Raw genomic sequence first — 19,148 nt, forward strand, 5'->3', positions numbered from 1 at the left:
CATATAACCAGACAAAAATTTCCTTAATACCATGATCTACTACTACTACTACTACTACTACATCCACTTCTTTTGTCTTTACCCCATTGCTTCCTACTCAAACATTCATAATCATTTGGCTGAGAAAAATCTATCTGAATGAAAATACCTTTCATGCCCACACATACATTAGCTATAAGCTAGCAATAATTCATGGTGAAAGAAAAAAAAAAAAAAAAAAAAAAAAAACATTATCATGTGGATCAATTTGGATGTCACTTTCAATCGGATGACATGCAACAGGTGGGTTCTCAGTAAAAACCACAAGAGATGAGTTAAAAACATACCTATCAAGTCAATATTTCGCCCGAGAGCTCCAAATTCAAATAGACATACATCACAATTTAAAATATATAACAAATAGGGCTACCTCATATATTTAACTTTCAATTCCATCATGCGTTTCAGGCACTAAATGGCCAGCTGGCTGGCTACCAAGATCCTTCAGCACCCACGGTCGGATTCTGAAAAACAAAGAAGTCTCAGAAAGTCTTCAATGCATACGACTGATAAGTTGTTACACCCTCTTCCGTGATTCTAGATATCTGAAATTTTAAAAAAATAATTATATTGAGAGATGTTTCAAAGCTGCCACATCTGACTGTTTTCTCACTTGAGCAAATGCAATTTATTTTCCCCAAGTAAAAGGGCCTTTTATTTTTTCTCCATAAATTGGTAACCATATTCACTTTAATATGATAAGATAACTGAATATCTAAGTTAACACAAAGCCCTTTACATGGAAAATGTTCACCATAAATCCTAATCACAATAAGGAAACAAACATCACATTCCGACACCCGGATGAGAACTCTTCACTACTTGCAGAAGAGAGGTTCACAAACAATTACTAGAGGGAATACCATAAATATGGTACCAAAAATCTTTAAACAATCCCTCGTACATGAAAAACACATCACACATGCTGGTTCAATTTTATAAGTGCATAACTAAGCTCATTGCACAAAAAATGCAGCCAACCCTCCCACACATTATTGAGCCAACTCAAACAGCCTTCAATCAAGGAAGGAGAATCACTGACTCAGTCCTCCTTGCCCAAGAACTAATGAGAGGTTATCACACATTTACCTCCTCTCCTAGATATGCTTGGAAGGTGGACCTCATGAAAGCATTTGATATAGTCAGTTGGAGCTTCATCCTTGATCCCATCACACTGTTTGGTTACCCTGCAAGGCTTGTGCTATGGATTAAAGCCTGTATCACAACACCTTCTTTCACCATTGCCATCAATGGAAAGTTCCATGGTCACTTCAATAGTATTAATGGGTTTAGACAGGGAGACCCATTGTCCCCCACACTGTTTGTTATCTCTGTGGAAGTTCTTTCAGGGATCATCAAAATGTTTATTTCTCAAGTCCCCAGGTTCAAATATCATTGGAAATGCAAAGAGGTGGGAATCACACACCTTACATTTGCTGATGATCTACTTCTTTTTTGCTATACTGATATCACATCCATCTCCACTATCAAATTAGCCCTTGATCTCTTTTCTTCACTATCTGGTCTGACCATTGACCCTACAAAGAGCTCAGTTTTTCTCTCTGGCATTAACCATACAAATGAATTACTCTTTTCCAATTTTCTTGTGGTTTAGATTGGATCACTTCCAATTAAACATCTTGGAGTCCCTCTCATCTCTTCCTGCCTTTAGGCTGCAGATTGCAACCTATTGCTTGAAAAAATCACAGCTAGAATCAACCATTGGTCCTCTAAAAGTCTATTTTATGCTGGAAGACTTGTACTCATCAAATCTGTACTCTTATCAACCAAATTGTACTGGTCCAGCATCTTCATACTACCCAAAAAAGTGATCAATGACCTATCTGTCCTACTTCGAAGGTTTCTCTGCCCTGAGCTTAAGAAAACAGGAGCTAAAGTCAAATGGCGCAATGTATGCAAACCTATCACTGATGGCGGCTTAGGTCTCCCTTATCTTGAAGTTTCAAATATTGCAGCAATCCTCAAGCATATTTGGGAACTGAAAGTCGAAAGCAATTAAAGGATTTGGATTCACTGGTGCTGGACATACCTAATCAAAGACCAATGCTTCTGGACACTCGAAATCCCACATTCCTGCTTATAGAGCTGGAGGAAGATCCTGAAGCTACGACCAATTGCAAGGAGATTGATCAAGCACAAGATTGGCAATGGTGCATTTACACATCTATGGTATGACTTTTGGTATTTCCACCATCCAAGCAGCTGAGGTCTCACCAACAGCAATGGTGAGTGATTTCATCTTAAGCAACACTTGGTATTTCCCTCCACTCATTTCCTCCACAATTCCGGACCTCAATAACCTTCCACACCCTCCCAATCTTCTGTACTGAAACAAATCTGCAACTCCACTGCTGAAGCATTGCAATCCCGTCACAAAGGAGACTTCTCACAATTAGCAATTAAATGGTCCTATCCCCGAGTCGCAAATTAACCACCACCGATGCCTCCGGATTCGTAGACCGAGGCAACTCATCGATGCCTCACCGTGGTTAAACTCAACGTTGACACCGGAATTTTTGTAGGGATATCCTTTTCTAACAGCCTTCGTTGTTAGCAACGACTATCCACCTCAGTTTGGTTCTGGGCCTTTAGGATCTTATTGGCCTTTCTAGTCTTGTTGAGCCCTGGGCTTGCTTTCTTCTTGTACTGTAAATGTTTCCCATGGGCCTCTCTTGGGCCCAATGTACTTCCTTAATCATCAATATATTTGCTTTATTATCCAAAAAAAAAAAAAACGAACTTCAATGTTATTAAGCCCAGGGAAATTATCTTCTAAAAAATATAGATTTTAAATTATAACTTCAATGTTATAATGTGTGTTTTAAATTTCAGCATTCTCAAATATTCAAGAATATATGCAGTGATTTTTTTTTTTTTTTAAAAAAAAGAACAATTATAAATCTGCCCAAATAAACTGTTTGATGCTAACAACAGTGCGAGTTGAAAAAATATATAGCTTTTAATACAGATAACGGTTTCATATGTACTGAAAGCTTCAGCAAGACAACTAATTCCATCTGAAAGTTTTCCAGTAAGAACAACTTGGAAAATACATGATCGTGTGTAAAAAATACAATGATAAAAAAAAAATCATAATGTGTGAAAAGTATCATGGATTCCAAGAGCATCCATTGAATTTATAGAAAGAAAAACCATACCTGAATCTTGTTGACAGCAGACCTATCACGATACAGAAGCAAACGTATTCATTTATCCAGTAACTTTACACCATCTTCAAAACTCAAGTTCTCGTCCCATTTATCACTGAGAATTGGCCATGCAAGATGATTCCCAAACCAGTTGTCACATGATTGTCCTCGAAATGTACACCGATCATACTAACCTGGATAAGTTCACAATTATCAATACAAATAAGCTGTACACTTGAATGCAGAAAAATTATCACTAAGCACCAGGAGAACTAATTAACCAAGGATTTAATACGTACAGTTCCAAGATACTTCTGTCCATTTTTCACTCTACCAAGTACAAGTGAGTTCCACAGCGGGTTGAACTTGTTACGACTGATTGTACATCATCTTAGTCAAGTAGCTATGCACCTCTTTAGGTCCCAATGAGTTCCCGTCATCCCACGTATTGTCATACAAGCTACACACATAAAGCACTCAGAACCAAGAGACACTTGGCACTTATAAATAAAACAAAGAAGCACCATCAACCAAAGATATGTTAGGTTTCTGGCTCAAAATTTGTGCGCAGAAAATTAGTTTCCTTTTTCGTTTTAGAAGCTGTGAGAAATAGTTTCCTGATTGGTTTTGGAATCCAGAAGACTTGGGGAAAAAGGCTAAAGATTTGGAAAAGAAATTATACCTGCTATTTTAGAGTTGAAGATGGATATGGTAACTCCTTGTAGGTAAGTTGATCCTTGTCCAACAAGAAATTGGATTTGAGGAATACTTGTCCAACAAGGAATTGAGTTTTGAAGACTCTATAAATAGAGATGAGTATGAGGGGTTTAAAGAGAGAGAGAGAAGAGAGAAAAGATGGAAGGGGTTTAAGAGTGAGTGTTGTAAGGAGAGGGGAGAGTATATGTAATTCCCGAGTGTATACATATAGCTTCAAAAGAGATGATGAGTGAGTGAGTGGGGTTTTGACATGTGATTGTATATTCTCTTCCTTGATTCATAATAATGAAATCTCTCTCTCCCATGGACATAACCCTAGTGTTGGGTGAACCATGTAAAATATTGTGTTGTGCGTTGATGTGTATGATTGTTATCTCCATATATGTTTGTGTTAATGTGATGTGATGTGATGATGCTTCCGCTATGTGTGATGAAAGAGGGATTTAACTTTCAACAATAGCCGACCATTGAGTGGGTTGGATGGAGTTGATTTATCCCCAACAACTGGTATCAGAGTCGATGGTGGGTCAAAGTCTGTGATTAGTCCTGAAGATCAGGAGAAAAAGATTGATGTGAAGTTTGTCAGAGTAGAGGATGATATTGAGATGCTATGGAGATTCAATCAAAGTTAATGATGACACGAAGGTATAAAGAAGGCGACGGCGTGAAGCCCATGAGGAACAAGTCTTGTGATAAGCCAGGGGATGCTCGTTTTCAAAATGGGGCAAAGGTGATAGATGTGAAGCCCACGAGGAATAAGTTTTGAGGACAAGTCAAGAGTGAGTGTTAGTTCTCAAGATGGGGCAAGGGGTATGTAGAATGAAGGGGTTTGCTCTAAGCCCGATAAAGAGCAAAGGGGAGTATGAAGAGTGAAGAGGAGAGGTTTGTTGCTTTGATCCGAAAAAACAATTGATGAAGATGAGTTTGAAGATTGGTGGGTTGTCATGAGTGAGCAATTAAACACCAATGGGGTGGATAGAGAAGATAGAAGAAAAAATGAAGAATGATGAATTTGAGAAAAGGTGGAGATTGTTAGAGTGTTTTTCAAGTTCATCATAGTGCTTTAGTTGAAGTGGAGAAATTTTCAGTTGAGGTGGAGCTATGAAGAGCTTGAGGTGGAGCAATGAAGAGATTTTTGTTCAAGGTGGAGCTATAGAGAAACACGTGAAGATAAAATTTTGAGCCAAGGTGGAGATTGTTAGGTTTGTGGCTCAAAATTTGTGCGCAGAAAATTAGTTTCCTTTTTCGTTTTGGAAGTTGCGAGAAATAGTTTCCTGATTGGTTTTGGAATCCAGAAGACTTAGGGAAAAAGGCTAAAGATTTGGGAAAGAAGTTATACTTGCTATTTTAGAGTTGAAGATGGATATGGTAACTCCTTGTAGGTAAGGTGATCCTTGTCCAACAAGAAATTGGATTTGAGGAATACTTATCCAACAAGGAATTGAGTTTTGAAGACTCTATAAATAAAGATGGGTATAAGGGGTTTAGATAAGAGAGAAAAGATGCAAGGGGTTTAAGGATGAGTGTTGTGATGAGAGGGGAGAGTATATGTAATTCCCGAGTGTATACATGTAGCCTCAAAAGAGATGATGAATGAGTGAGTGGGGTTTTGACATGTGGTTGTATATTCTTTTCATTGATTCATAATAGTGAAATCTCTCTCTTCCATGGACGTAATCCTAGAGTTAGGTGAACCATGTAAAATATTGTGTTGTATGTTGATGTGTATTATTGTTATTTCCATATATATTTGTGTTAATGTAATGTGATGATACTTTCACTATGTGTGATGAAAGAGGAATTTAACTCTCAACAACAGTTGACTATTGAGTGGGTTGGAAGGAATTGATTTATTCCTCTAATACCCCTAATTTTAAAAGGATAGTCTCGGTATTTATTTATTTGTTTTAATTGTATTTTTAATTATTTAATTGATTATTTGACTAATTACTTATGGGTTTAATTGAATTAAGTGTTACTTGAGTATTTGATTATGTGTCTATGTGTTATTTGTATTTATTTATGTGTTAATTGTTTAATTAGATTATGTGCTTAAATGATGTTTTGATTAATTGTAAATTAAATATTTTCTTTTATTATTTTATTTTTTCTTTTATGGTTATAATTAGTAGTAATGGGCCAACCAATTGGGTCCCATGGACTACTTGGATAGGAGGTTAGATGGGTATGAATTATTATCCATGGATAGTTGTGTGTGTGTGTGTGTGTGTGTGTATATATATATATATATATATAAAAGGGAAAGTAATTTATTATACTTTTATGATAACTTGGATAGTAATATTTAATCTGATGTATATATTTTATATTTAAATAATAAAAATATACATAGATTTGATACGTGTTATGTCTTAAGTTACTTTATAATATTATGGTAACTTAAGTATTATTGGATAATCCATTAATAAATAATGGGTAATGTATTAATTATTTTTTTGGTAACTTGAGTAGTAATATTTAATCTGATGTATATGTTTTATATTTAAATAATAAAAATATACATAGATTTGATACGTGTTATGTTTTAAGTTACTTTATAATATTTTGGTAACTTAAGTATTATTGGATAATCCATTAATAAATAATGGGTAATGTATTAATTACTTTTATGGTAACTTAGGTAATAATATTTAATCTGATGTATATGTTTTATATTTAAATAATAAAAATATACTTAGATTTGATACGTGATATGTTTTAAGTTACTTTATAATATTATGGTAACTTAGGTATTATTGGATAATCCATTAATAAATAATGGGATGTGTATAATTTATTTATTTAATAAAGGTATACATAAATTATATACTTAACATATTTTACTTACCTTTTTAATATTTTAATATTTATTTTTTTAAGTTGACCTGGATTAAGAAAAGGGTTAGGGTTATTTTATTTAACCTATAAATTTATAGCTATAGGTTATAAAAAGAGGTTAGAAATATTCACGTGATATATTCTAAAGAGAGAGAGTTAGAGATGGAAGGAGGAAAATGAAGAAAGGAGGAGAAAAACTCTGTAGAGAGAAGATTAAGGAAGAAGAAGTTTAACTTTCGATCCGAAAGTTTAAGGCAAGTTCTTCTTCTATCTCTTTCCCTTTGATTTGTGTTTCTGTACATGCCTAGGAAATTCCAGGATTTATTAAGCACATAAAATTAAATAATTATGCATGTTTAATTGGATTAGAATATATGTTTTTATGAAATTGGTTTATATCTGTTCTTGTGTTATGAATTGATAAATGCATGATTTTGATTTGATTTCTAGTGTGAATTTTTACATGTTTGAATTATGTATTTTTCATATATGTGGAATAATGGAACGTAGAAACATGCCTAGGATTCCTGAACATTAAATAGGGACTAGCTTTAGATTTAAGTAAATTTAAATACACTCAATCATAATAATGCTTACTATTTGAATGTTTTAAACAAACGAATGTATTTAATATTTTAAAATGCTTAGAAATTGAGATTAAATGTGTAGGATGAATTGGATATGAAGAATGCTTATTTGACGGTATAATAAAATATCATCATGTGTAAGATTCATTTTGTGTAGGACATATGATATAGGAAACTTAAATAAATAATAAGTCATTCATATTATGTAATAACTTGATATCATATTATCATAGTTATTTCTGAAATGTTTGATGTATTTCCTTAATTGTTACATCAATTGTTGGATTATATGGTTTAATGCACCGGTATGGAACGGTGGCATTCTAGGGACGGATTAACTTATCAGTTAAGTCCTACCTATTTTATACAAGGGAATGGATTAACTAAAATATTAAGTCCTACTTGTATTCAAGTCAGGTCAGCTGAACAAGTTGAATGACTTATGCAGGATTAATTTATTATATAAGTGAATGGATTAACTAAAATGTTAAATCCTACTTATATTCAAGTCAGGTCAGCTAAACAAGTTGAATGATTTATGGAGGATTAATTTATATTGGATAGGATGGTTACTAGATTAGATATATATAAGTATGGTGCCATGATATGAGCCTGAGTCTCAGGATCAGTAGTTAGAGGTCGCATATTGCCAGGGATGTGTAGCTAGATATAGTGTAGTTGTGTACCCTGGTAAGTCTAGGTACTCATGCCCACTATATGTGCGTTTTACATGTTGCCTATTATTCAGGTTGAGACAACCCTATAGTCTAGTGAGGTTCCTTTAGTGTGTGTGTATATATATATATATATACGGACTACTAATTATTGTTGGATTGACTAAAATGTATACGTGTATCGGATCTCTGCTTGGACTTTAATAGAGTAGAACTTGTTTGTGGGCCTGACCCACCATTATTTTTCAAGTGTTTGTTAGGAGTAGAGGTTGTTCGTGCTGAGCGGGGATCAATCTGCTTCATTCTTCCGATTCTACATAGGCGATTCTTTTATGTTTCATTTTTCAGTTGTAGATAGTTATTGTTGTCACTTGTTCAGATTGGTTTTTAGGGGTCCACACAGTATGGATTCCCAAATTGTATTAATAGAGAATTTATTGTATCAAAATGATTTTATTATTAATAAAAATTTATTAAGAGGTTTTATTATTGGATTTTTCTTTTAATTTTCTTTCAGCAAATTATTTATTCCTATTTATTCTTTTGTACTATGTGTTCGTTTATTTCCAATTTGTTATTAATGGAAATTTATTAAGAGGTTTTATTATTGAATTTTTCTTTTAGTTTTCTTTTAGCAAATTATTTATTCCTATTTATTCTTTTGTATTCTGTGTTCATGTATTGCCGATTTTGTTTTTGATATTCCCGAATATTCGTGCGTGAGCCTGACCAACCAGCATTCAGAAATCTGAAGTATCACAAACCCCAACATGACACTTATTAAAACGCAAAATTTTGACATGAATACAAGACATCTCATTCAGTTCAATATCTGCTAACTACAGCTATTCTAAAAGATCGCTTACATAATTAAGCTCGTCGAGATAACGTAAAATCTCCTGAAAATCAATGATTTCTCTGCTTGCAGCAAGAAGAGAATGTTTCCCAACAGGCTTCAAACGATCCACACTCCTGTAACGCAGGGTTGACCCATAGGAGCCTGTAAGTTATGCATGTTATACACAAGCATAATTAAACAACTTCGACATGATTACAGTAATATATGCAATAGCTGACCAGGATGAAATCACGAAGTGAGTAAGTATTTCACATCCTATACTGTATTTTGAAATCACGAAGTGGGTAATATATGCAACAACAGAGCCAAGGTTGGTACCATATATATCACATCCAGTCGCTCTCTCTCTCTCTCTATATATATATATATATATATCTCACATGAATATACATGTATTGAATCGTTTGGTTTCAGATGAGAAGTTGGAAGGCATGGGAAAAGGAAACGAGAACGTTTGAGTACCAGTTCTCAAATGGTTAGTACTACTCCATATTAACTCAAATAAACATATACATATATATATAGACATTCTTACTAGGATATGTATATACATGCATGCATGCAATATGATACATGGAATGGATATGTGATGAGAAGGTGGTATTTTGTGTGACAGATCCAGAGAGATTCAGATTTGCAAGAGAGACATCATTTGGGAGAAGACCCTTAAGCTTCTGGAGCATAACAGTCCTGTGTTTCTCCCCATTCTAATTTATAATTTCTTGGAGAGAGAAAATTTAGAGAGAGAGAGAGATAATGAGGCCACTCCTTGTTCATTGTAGAGCCTTTGTTCGTACTTTCAGTATGACAAAGTTAAGTTGTTCTTTGCCTGTTCATTAAATTTTTTGTTGTGTACGCTATTGATCAATTAGTTAGCATTTTGTTATTAATACTTTGATTTTATTTATTAGTAAATACTTATAAATATTAATATTCTGTTTTCAAATACTTTATTCATGTAGGTAATACAAAACTTCTCAATAACAAAAAGGGAAAAGTCGAATGACATGAGTAGTGTCGGATAAGAAGAAGATGGTATGTGTCGCATTTTACTTCTTCTTTTAATTTCGCATCTTAGTAATTGTTTTTCTGGATGTATTTGAAAAAAATAATCCTATTATATTGGCTCATTACTTGTTTTTTGGTAAATTCATCACTATAATGTTGGTTTTAATTGAACAGATAGATCATTGCAGCATTCTAGCAAGTTACTTTAAGTTCTTGCAAAATTTCTTAAAGTTTTTTTTCTTTTTTAACCCGATTATCACATGAAAATAATTTTCTACATCCTTTATTTACTTACACTAACTTTTAGATCCTGACCAAATTTGGCTTATTTATGACTTGTTTGTGGCATACTTGTTAAGCATTTCATTACCTATAAACCAATATTTGAGAGAGATATGGTTTATTGGAATTTTTACATCTTTTATTTTTGAAATTATTGCTTCATTTTCCATTGTTTAGAGGAAAGTAAAATGGCAAATTTTGTGAATTAAATTTTTTGAGTAGAGTGCAAAAAATTTCAATCAACTATGTTGAAATTTGCAAATAACTTTCTAAACTATATTTTGTGCATAGTACTCCTTAACTATCACATTTTTTTTGTTACAAAATGCCCCCATGTCTATCATTTGATGGACTATTTTTAATTGAATAATCATAATACCCTTTTTGAATTACACTTAATCCATTTTTCTTACTAAATAACTATTGTTCGTAAGCTTGACCCACTATTATTTTTCAGGTGTTCATCAGTTCTAGACTTAGAGATTGTTCGTGCTGAGTAGAGACAGTCAATCTATTCACTCTTCCGAGTCTACGTAAGATTTATTCTTTATATTTCAGTCTATGGATTTAGATTTATTTCATTTATTCAGTTGGGATTATTAGGGGTCTACATTATGGATTCCCGAGTTGTAATGGTATCAGGGGATTTGGATAATTTATATTGGAGGATTATTTATTTATTAATTTGAGAATTTTTTATTTAGTTTCTTTGCAGTTTAATTATTTATTCTTAATTTATTTTGTATTCTATGCTTATTTATTACCTTAATTGTTCGATATCCCTCGGTGTCATGAAGCTAGTTCCTCCCCTCAAAAGTGAAATTCTTCAAATACCTAGCTCTTGGTCGAACCTTCTGCCCGAGTTCAATAAATGTTGCTGAAATGGGTTGTGCGGACTTGATTGACCCGTGTTCCGGAATCAAGAGATATCACAACTATCAACCAATACTTACCAGTTTCCGGCCATTGCAGTATTGCAATGCACATGTAGAAGTTCTGAGTACTAAGAACTAATGGGAATACAGAACAATTAATTTATAGTTCACAACAATTTCTTCCATAGTTTAGTTCTAAAATAAAATTTTTAACTAAGTATTCAAACTTACAACACTTTTTACCAAATAAGTTTTTATGTTTTTGTTTCTAAAAATTTTGTAACAAATTTTTGTTATTAAACAAGTTTTTAAATAGTATTGAACACACTCTAAAAATAGAAACATTGCTTATGCTTCGTGTCAAAGCAAAAGCACAAAGTAATTTTATTTTTCCAAATGTAGTACATTTATAGTGACACATCACTGTTGACTTGAATTTTGGGCTTGAATATTCGGTCTACCTATCATATACATAAATTGGAAATAAAATTTCCAGCCGTTCACACACCCTCCTTCAAGGTTTTATAGGACACGCGTCAGAATCAGACAGGAAAAAAGGTCAAAAATTTCCAACCGGGTGATCATCGCATCAACATACATATACATACATACATATATATACTCTATATAGTAGACAGCTGTTACACACAAATTGACCGTACTTCTACACACTGACACAGTCACTAATATCACATCTATTTTGATCTGTAACGCCACACACTCACACAATCACTACTTTGATCTGTACCCCTCTCTCTCCTCCCATCTATTTTGATCTGTAACCTCCAATCGCACCACCACCATAGTGCCAAAGCTTTCTTTAATGGAGAAAACTCTTTGGGCCCTCTGGTGTTTTGGTTTTTATAATTTCCATCTTTCTTCTCTTGCTACCAGTTGCTCTTTCATATGGTTCTGAATGTCTGAAACTCGTAACGGCCAAACCCTGTCTATCGACTCTATAACCATATGAAAGAGCAACCGGTAGCAAGAGAAGAACGATGAATAACGTGGTTTGAATTCAAAACGATATTTGTGCAGTTTTGATACTTGTAGAGTTGTAGTGGACACAGAAGGATCATCAGCCATTAACAAAAGCAGGAAAACGAAGAAGAAATGGCCATTTTCTGTCAATCATTGATTAGGAAGCCAGAGCAGATTTTTTGAGGATGTTCCTTGTGATTGGTTCGTTTGAACTTTCAAATGCTACTTTAAACAGAATTCAGCGAGAAATTGTAATGTAATATATATATATATTTTGTTAACTGGGAATTTGTGTATCAAAATATATTCAGAAAGAGCATTATTCAACCTTTCATTGAACAATGAGGAAACATGTTTTACATTCTGCACTAAGCTATACTTAAAAAAAAATTCAGTAATATTATTAGTGCTTTGCTTACCAATATCATTTATGGTAGGATTGGGGTCCTTTGAGTTTTGATTATTAGATGCAATGCATATTTACAACCACTGATGCAGACACCAATTAAATCAATTCAAACCTGCATTGTCCAATAAACAATAATCATACTACCAACCGGGTAAAAAATCAGACAGGAAAAAAGGTAAAAAATTTCCAACCGAGTGATGATCGCATCAACATACATATACATACATACATATATCTATATATATACTCTATATAATAGACAGCTGTTACACACAAATTGACCGTACTTCTACACACTCACACAGTTACTAATATCACATCTATTTTGATCTGTAACCCTACACACTCACACAGTCACTATTTTGATATATTTTGATCTGTAAACCCTCTCTCTCCTCCCATCTATTTTGATCTGTAACCCCTCTTTCTCCTCCCATCTATTTTGATATGTAACCTCCTCTCACACCACCACCATGGCGCCAAAGCTTTCTTTAATGGAGAAAACTCTTCCGGCGCTCTGGTGTTTGGTTTTCATAATTTCCATCTTTCTTCTCTTGCTACCGGTTGCTCTTTCTTATGGTTCTGAACGCCTAAAACTCGTACTGGCCAAACCATGTGTCTATCCACCTATCGCAGAGTGTGGGACTTCAATATGGAGCTCTGTTTCTGTGGTTGTTTCTCTATATTCTATTCTTTACGTTCCACAGAGATTTGAGAAAGATATTGTTACGGTGCTATCGTTCCGGTCCTATTCCCAGTTTACTTGCAACATTCTCCACCGAAGCATATTGGTTCTTATTTGCTATTGTCACAATTGCTCAGATGATCATCGTTCTCAAGGTTTTCCTTCCAGACGACTCTCTTGGCGTTACAAACGCAGTAATCATGCCATTCTTCATACTTGGTTTGTACAAATCCATTTTCACTATTTCTTTTTCTTGCAAAGTTTGCTACTACGTTCTTCTTTAATTTTTATTTTTTATTTTTTATTTTTTATTTTTTGTTCCAAAGGTATTCAGAACCATATCAAGTATGAGAGCAATATTAGGCCCACTTTGTCTTTCTCCATCGCTGCGTTGGCTTTTCTTTCCAAGGTTGGTTACTAATAATTTTTAATTCTATTTTTTGTTTGATTGCATTTTTTACCTAGTTCACGCTCTTTGTATTTCAAATTGTTGCAGGTAAGCCCGAGGGTTGATCGTGTTCATTTCACCCGCGCAGTGCTACAGTTTTCTGAAACTGCCACATTTGACGAAGAACTCATGGAGGGGGATGAGCTGTTTGATTCTTGGTTGAGATTCCTTTCATAAATTAGATTCAGTTTATATATATATATAACTATATTATACGATTGATATATATATTGTAGGAGGGCACTCAATACGAAGAAGGAGAACATACACAACTTTATAAAACTCTCAAATATTGATATATTTTTTTCTCACTTCTTACTTACAAAAAAACTTAACAACATGTATTTATAGGCACCACCAATACATAACTCTAGAAAGACACAAATTACAAGACAATAAATAAAGCACTAAGTTTAACACAATTGTTTCATCTCCCAATGAGATAGTGCATGTATTCCACACATGAGTTGGTTCATGTATTCAACATTTGAGTTAGTTCATGTATTTGGTTTATTTTCCAACAATGCCTCCCGTAAACCAAATTTGTTTTTCATTCCCAACTTTGCAAGATTCTTCTTAAATAAAATTCCACCAAGAGGCTTTGTGAATAAATCTGCCATTTGTTCATTCGTCTTGCAATATTCAACTTGAATAATTCCTTCATTGATAAGCTCCCTTAAGAAATGATAACGGATGTGAATATGCTTCGTCCTTCCATGTAGAACCGGGTCTTTTGTAACAGAGATAGTTGAACTATTGTCACAAAATAATGTTGTTGACCCTTCTTGCTTGTGCTTGAAATTTTCCAAAATACCTTGCAACCAAATGATTTGACAATCGGTAAGTGAGGCAGCAATATACTCCGCTTCCGTTGTAGAAAGAGACACAATAGCCTGCTTCTTTGAACTCCAATAAATTGCACCACTTCAAAGATTAAAAACATAACCGGATGTGCTCTTACTATCATCAATACTTTCCGCTAAGTCACTATCCGTGTAGCCAACAAGTTTAACCGAAACATTTGCTTGATAAAAAATACCATAATCAATGGTTCCTTTCACATACCTCAAAATTCTTTTTGCAGCCTCCCAATGACTTGAATGTGGTTTATCCATGAATCGGCTAACCAAACTTACCGCAAACATTATATCCGGCCTTGTAGCGGTTAAGTACATCAAATTTCCAACCAGACGTCGAAACATGGTAGAATTAACAAGCTTTCCTTCACCATTTTTGCTTAATTTTATTCCGGTGATGCATTGTGTTGAAACGGGATTGGCTTGCTCCATCTTGAATTTTTCCAGAATATTTCTAGCATAACTTTTTTGAGAAATAAAAATTCCCTCTTTAGATTGATGAACTTCAATGCCCAAAAAATGATGTAACTCACCCAAGTATGTCATTTCAAATTCTTTCATCATTGAGACATTAAAATTATTCAACAACTTCAGATTATTGCCGGTAAAAATCAAGTTATCAACATAAAGACTCACAATCATGAAGCCTCCTTCCAAATCATTTTTGATGTAGAGTGTGTGTTCATAAGGACACTTTTGAAAACCATTTCTCTCAAAATATGAATTAATGTGGCTATACCAAGCTCGTGGGGATTGCTTTAAGCCATATAAAGATTTGTTAAGCTTATACACCTTGTGTTCTTCCCCATTTTTCACAAACCCAAGAGGTTGTTCAACATAAATTTCTTCTTCAAAGATCCCATTCAAAAAAGCGGATTTAATATCCATTTGGAACAACTTCCAATCATTTTGGGCAGTAAGAGAAATTATCAAACGAATGGTATCAAGTCGAGAGACTGGAGCAAATACCTCATTATAATCCTCCCTTTCTTTTTGTTTGTAACCTTTTGCAACAAGCAGTGCTTTGTACTTGTTGATAGAGCCATTAGGATTCACCTTTGTCTTGAAAACCCATTTCACACCAATGGAATTTTTGTTTGGTGGTAGATTAGCCAACTCCCATGTACCATTTTTTTCAATGGCATTAATTTCTTCATTCATTACTTTCTTCCACTTTTCTTCTTTACATGCTTCTTCATAAGAGATTGGATCTTCCCCTGCAAAGAAAGCAAAAAAGACAGGGTTGTCTTGATTCACTTCATTGGTAGATTCAAAAAGTTCTTGCAAGCTTCTTGTCTTCCTCCCATGAGAATTTGTAGGAGGGCCTTGAGAGGATCCTTCACTTGATGAGGGACATGTTGAAGACAAATCACCATTAATTTTCACACCTTGAAAATCATCAAAAATTGTTGCATTCGAAGAACCACCTGTTTTTAAATCAAGAAAAGAAGCATTTTCATTAAATTTTACATCTCTGCTAATCACAATTTTCTTTGTTTCCGGATTGTATAGCTTATAGGCTTTGGACCTTTCACTATACCCAATAAAAATGCATTTTTCGGCCTTATTATCAAGCTTATTTCTCATCACATCCGGAATATGTGCATAAGCAACACTTCCAAAAATCTTCAAGTGTTGAACACTAGGCTTTCTTCCATACCATGTTTCATGAGGTGTACGATTCTTCAAAATTTTTGTGGGAGATCTATTGATCAAATAAACAGCACAAGAGACTACTTCAGCCCAAAATTCTGATGGCAATTTTTTCTTTTTAAGCATGCATCTTGCGATTTCCATGACCGTTCTATTTTTCATTTCACTCACACCATTTTGTTGTGGTGTGCGTCTAACTATTAACTCATGCCGTATGCCAATATCTCTACACAATCTCTCAAATTCATTGGAAAGATATTCACGCCCTTGATCACTTCTTAATGTTTTAATTGGAAAACTAGAAAAAAAATTCAACTTGGGCCTTGAAATCTTTGAAAGCTTGAAATGATTAAAATTTTTCTTTGAGAAGATATACCCAATTTTTTCTAGTGAAGTCATCAATAAATAGGAGAAAATATCTATTACCTCCAAGAGATGGAATCGGCAATGGACCACACAAATCCGTATGAACAAGCTCCAATGGATGCTTAGCTAGCCACAAGGATTGTGAAGGAAATGGATCTCTATGTTGTTTTCCAAGCATGCATTCTTCACAAATTCCATCTATACTTTCAATTTAAGGCAGCCCTTCCACCAATTTTTTTGATGCCAACAATTTCAAACTTCCAAATTTTAAGTGTCCAAACCTGTCATGCCACAACTTGGAGTCTCCTTTGTCAACACTAGTGAAACAAGAAATATTAGCAATTTAGAGCTTGAGAGGAAAAAGATTGTTAGCCGCCATCCCAATTTTAGCAACAAGCTGATTGTTTTTTGTCATGATGCATGCATTATCATGAAAATGAATATCATATCCTTTCCGCAAAAGATGACCGATGCTAAGTAAATTACCTTTCAAGCCGAGCACATAATAAACTTCCAACATTTTCTCAATTTTGCCGGAATTTGTTTTGAATGAAACTTCTCCAATGCCTTGAATTTTGTAAGCTCTGGCATCTCCAATAGTTACTTGGCCATGATCCACTTCAACCAAATTTGAAAACAGATTTTTATTGCCGGTCATGTGCTTGCTAGCACCACTATCCAAGTACCATACATCATCAGTATTATCACTATGACATGCAATCAACAAAGTTTCATGAGAGCCATTTTCATGGAAATCAGACTTGTTTTCATGCATAAAACCAGTCTCATTTTTTCAGCTTGTTTGTACCAACATTCACTAATTTTGTGACCAAGTTTATGGCAATGAAAACATTCAACATAGCCTTTTCTTCTTTGGTAAAAACCACGGCCTCTTCCTCTTTGTGAAAAATTTGTGTGTTAGATTTTTCTCATCTTCTTTTGAAAAATTTTCATTTTTTGAAAGAGCTCTTCCTCTTCCACGGAAATTAGAACCTCTTCCTTGAAAATTTCCACTCCTTCCACGACCCCGACCATGGTTGTAACCACGGCCTCCCATAATTGAAACTTGAGATTTAAGAGCTTGGTCAAGAGGAGGAGGAGGAGGATTTCTTTGATTGATCCGAATTTCATGAGCCTTCAAAGTTCCCAATAAATTATCTAGAGAAAGAGAAGAGAGATCTCTAGATTCTTCAATGGCAACTACAACATAATCAAATTTTTTAGGCAAGCTGCGAAGAATTTTTTCAACCACTCTTTCATTTTCTAAAATTTCTCCATTAGAAGCCATTTGATTTATTATGGATGTAACATTTGTAAAATACTCGGAAATAGATGAATTCTCCTTCATTTCTAACTTCTCAAATTCCGATCTTAAGGTTTGAAGACGTACCTTTTTCACTTTTTCCTCACCTTTGTATGCCGCTTGTATAATCTCCCAAGCTTGCTTGGATTTGGTGGCTTTTGCAATTCTTTCGTAGATCGGCATTTCAATTGTTTGGTAGATTGTGAAAAATGCCTTGCTATCCTTTTCTCGCTTCTCATTCAAAACATTCTTTTGTGCTTGAGTTAAATCATCTTCATTCTCGGGTTCATCAAAACCCTCTTCAACAACATTCCATAACTTCATTGAATTGAGCAGCACCTTTACATTGTTGCTCCAATAATCATAATTGTCTCCGTTGAAGCGAGAAATAAGGGAAGCCCAATTGCTTGTATTTGCCATGAGATAATTCTGAAATTTTTTTGCTACCTTCTTCTTTAAAATTGGCTCTTATACCAATTCGTAGGAGGGCACTCAATATGAAAAAGGAGAACATACACAACTTTATAAAACTCTCAAATATTGATATATATATTTCTTTCTTACTTCTTGCTTACAAAAGAACTTAAGAACATGTATTTATAGGTACCAATACATGACTCTAGAAAGACACAAATTACAAGACAATAAATAAAGCACTAAGTTTAACACAATTGTTTCATCTCCCAATGAGATAGTGCATGTATTCCACACATGAGTTGGTTCATGTATTCAACATTTGAGTTAGTTCATGTATTTGGTTTATTTTTTCAACATATATATATATATATATATATAGTAGATTAGGAGGGCTGAAAACTGCAACACGGAGTGTTACAGAGCTGTTGAGTTACCAGCACTTTTCCTATGTTTTCCTTTTATATTTTAAAATGGATATGGTTTAATACTTGATAGAATTTTATGGAAACACAGTTTATGGAGCTTTGGTTGTAAATACTAAATAGAGAACTTATATGGTTTGATGAATTTTATGCATGGCTTAGTTTTGTTTGTATTCAATTGTTTGTTGATCTAGGTAAAATGATTTTGATCTGGGATTTGAATTCTATATTTATTGGGCTCTTTGTTGTGGTTTAATGGTGTATGTTTGGTGGCACAAAATTGGTGCCTTGGATTTAGGATTGAAAAATATTTTAGGTTGTGTTGGGTACATAAAGGATTGAAAAATATTTTAGGTTGTGTTGGGTACATAAAATGGGAGTCTTAAAATTGGATTAATTGGTGAAAATTTTGGTTGGAGTTGATTTTCTCGAATTCCAATTTTAAGGCTCTAATTTCATTAATGGAGCAAGTGTTAGTATAAATTTTAAACTAAACTTTAATAATCCCTATTTCAAGGTGCCAATTAGGACATTTTGAAGTAGAGGCCTTGGATTTAT

At 34.0% G+C, this 19,148-nt stretch overlaps 1 protein-coding gene and 1 pseudogene across 1 annotated transcript; both read right to left on the minus strand.

The window, feature by feature from the left end:
* Nucleotides 1–58: 58 nt before the first annotated feature.
* Nucleotides 59–12,135, minus strand: LOC132269754 (proteasome subunit beta type-4-like; annotated as a pseudogene).
* Nucleotides 12,136–17,301: 5,166 nt separating this feature from the next.
* On the minus strand, nucleotides 17,302–18,171 carry LOC132269755 (uncharacterized). Its single transcript, XM_059771005.1, has one exon. The coding sequence runs from the start codon at nucleotides 18,169–18,171 to the stop codon at nucleotides 17,302–17,304; it is 870 nt and encodes a 289-aa protein (XP_059626988.1).
* Nucleotides 18,172–19,148: the final 977 nt, after the last annotated feature.

This window comes from Cornus florida, unplaced genomic scaffold, assembly GCF_030987335.1.
Source record: "Cornus florida cultivar Cherokee Brave unplaced genomic scaffold, ASM3098733v1 CherokeeBrave_3.0.0_Hap2_Chr08, whole genome shotgun sequence".
NCBI classification, from domain to species: domain Eukaryota; kingdom Viridiplantae; phylum Streptophyta; class Magnoliopsida; order Cornales; family Cornaceae; genus Cornus; species Cornus florida.

Excerpts from the sequence above, each read along its gene's own strand:
- LOC132269755 (XM_059771005.1), bottom strand. The coding sequence starts at position 18,171 with ATGGCAAATACAAGCAATTGGGCTTCCCTTATTTCTCGCTTCAACGGA.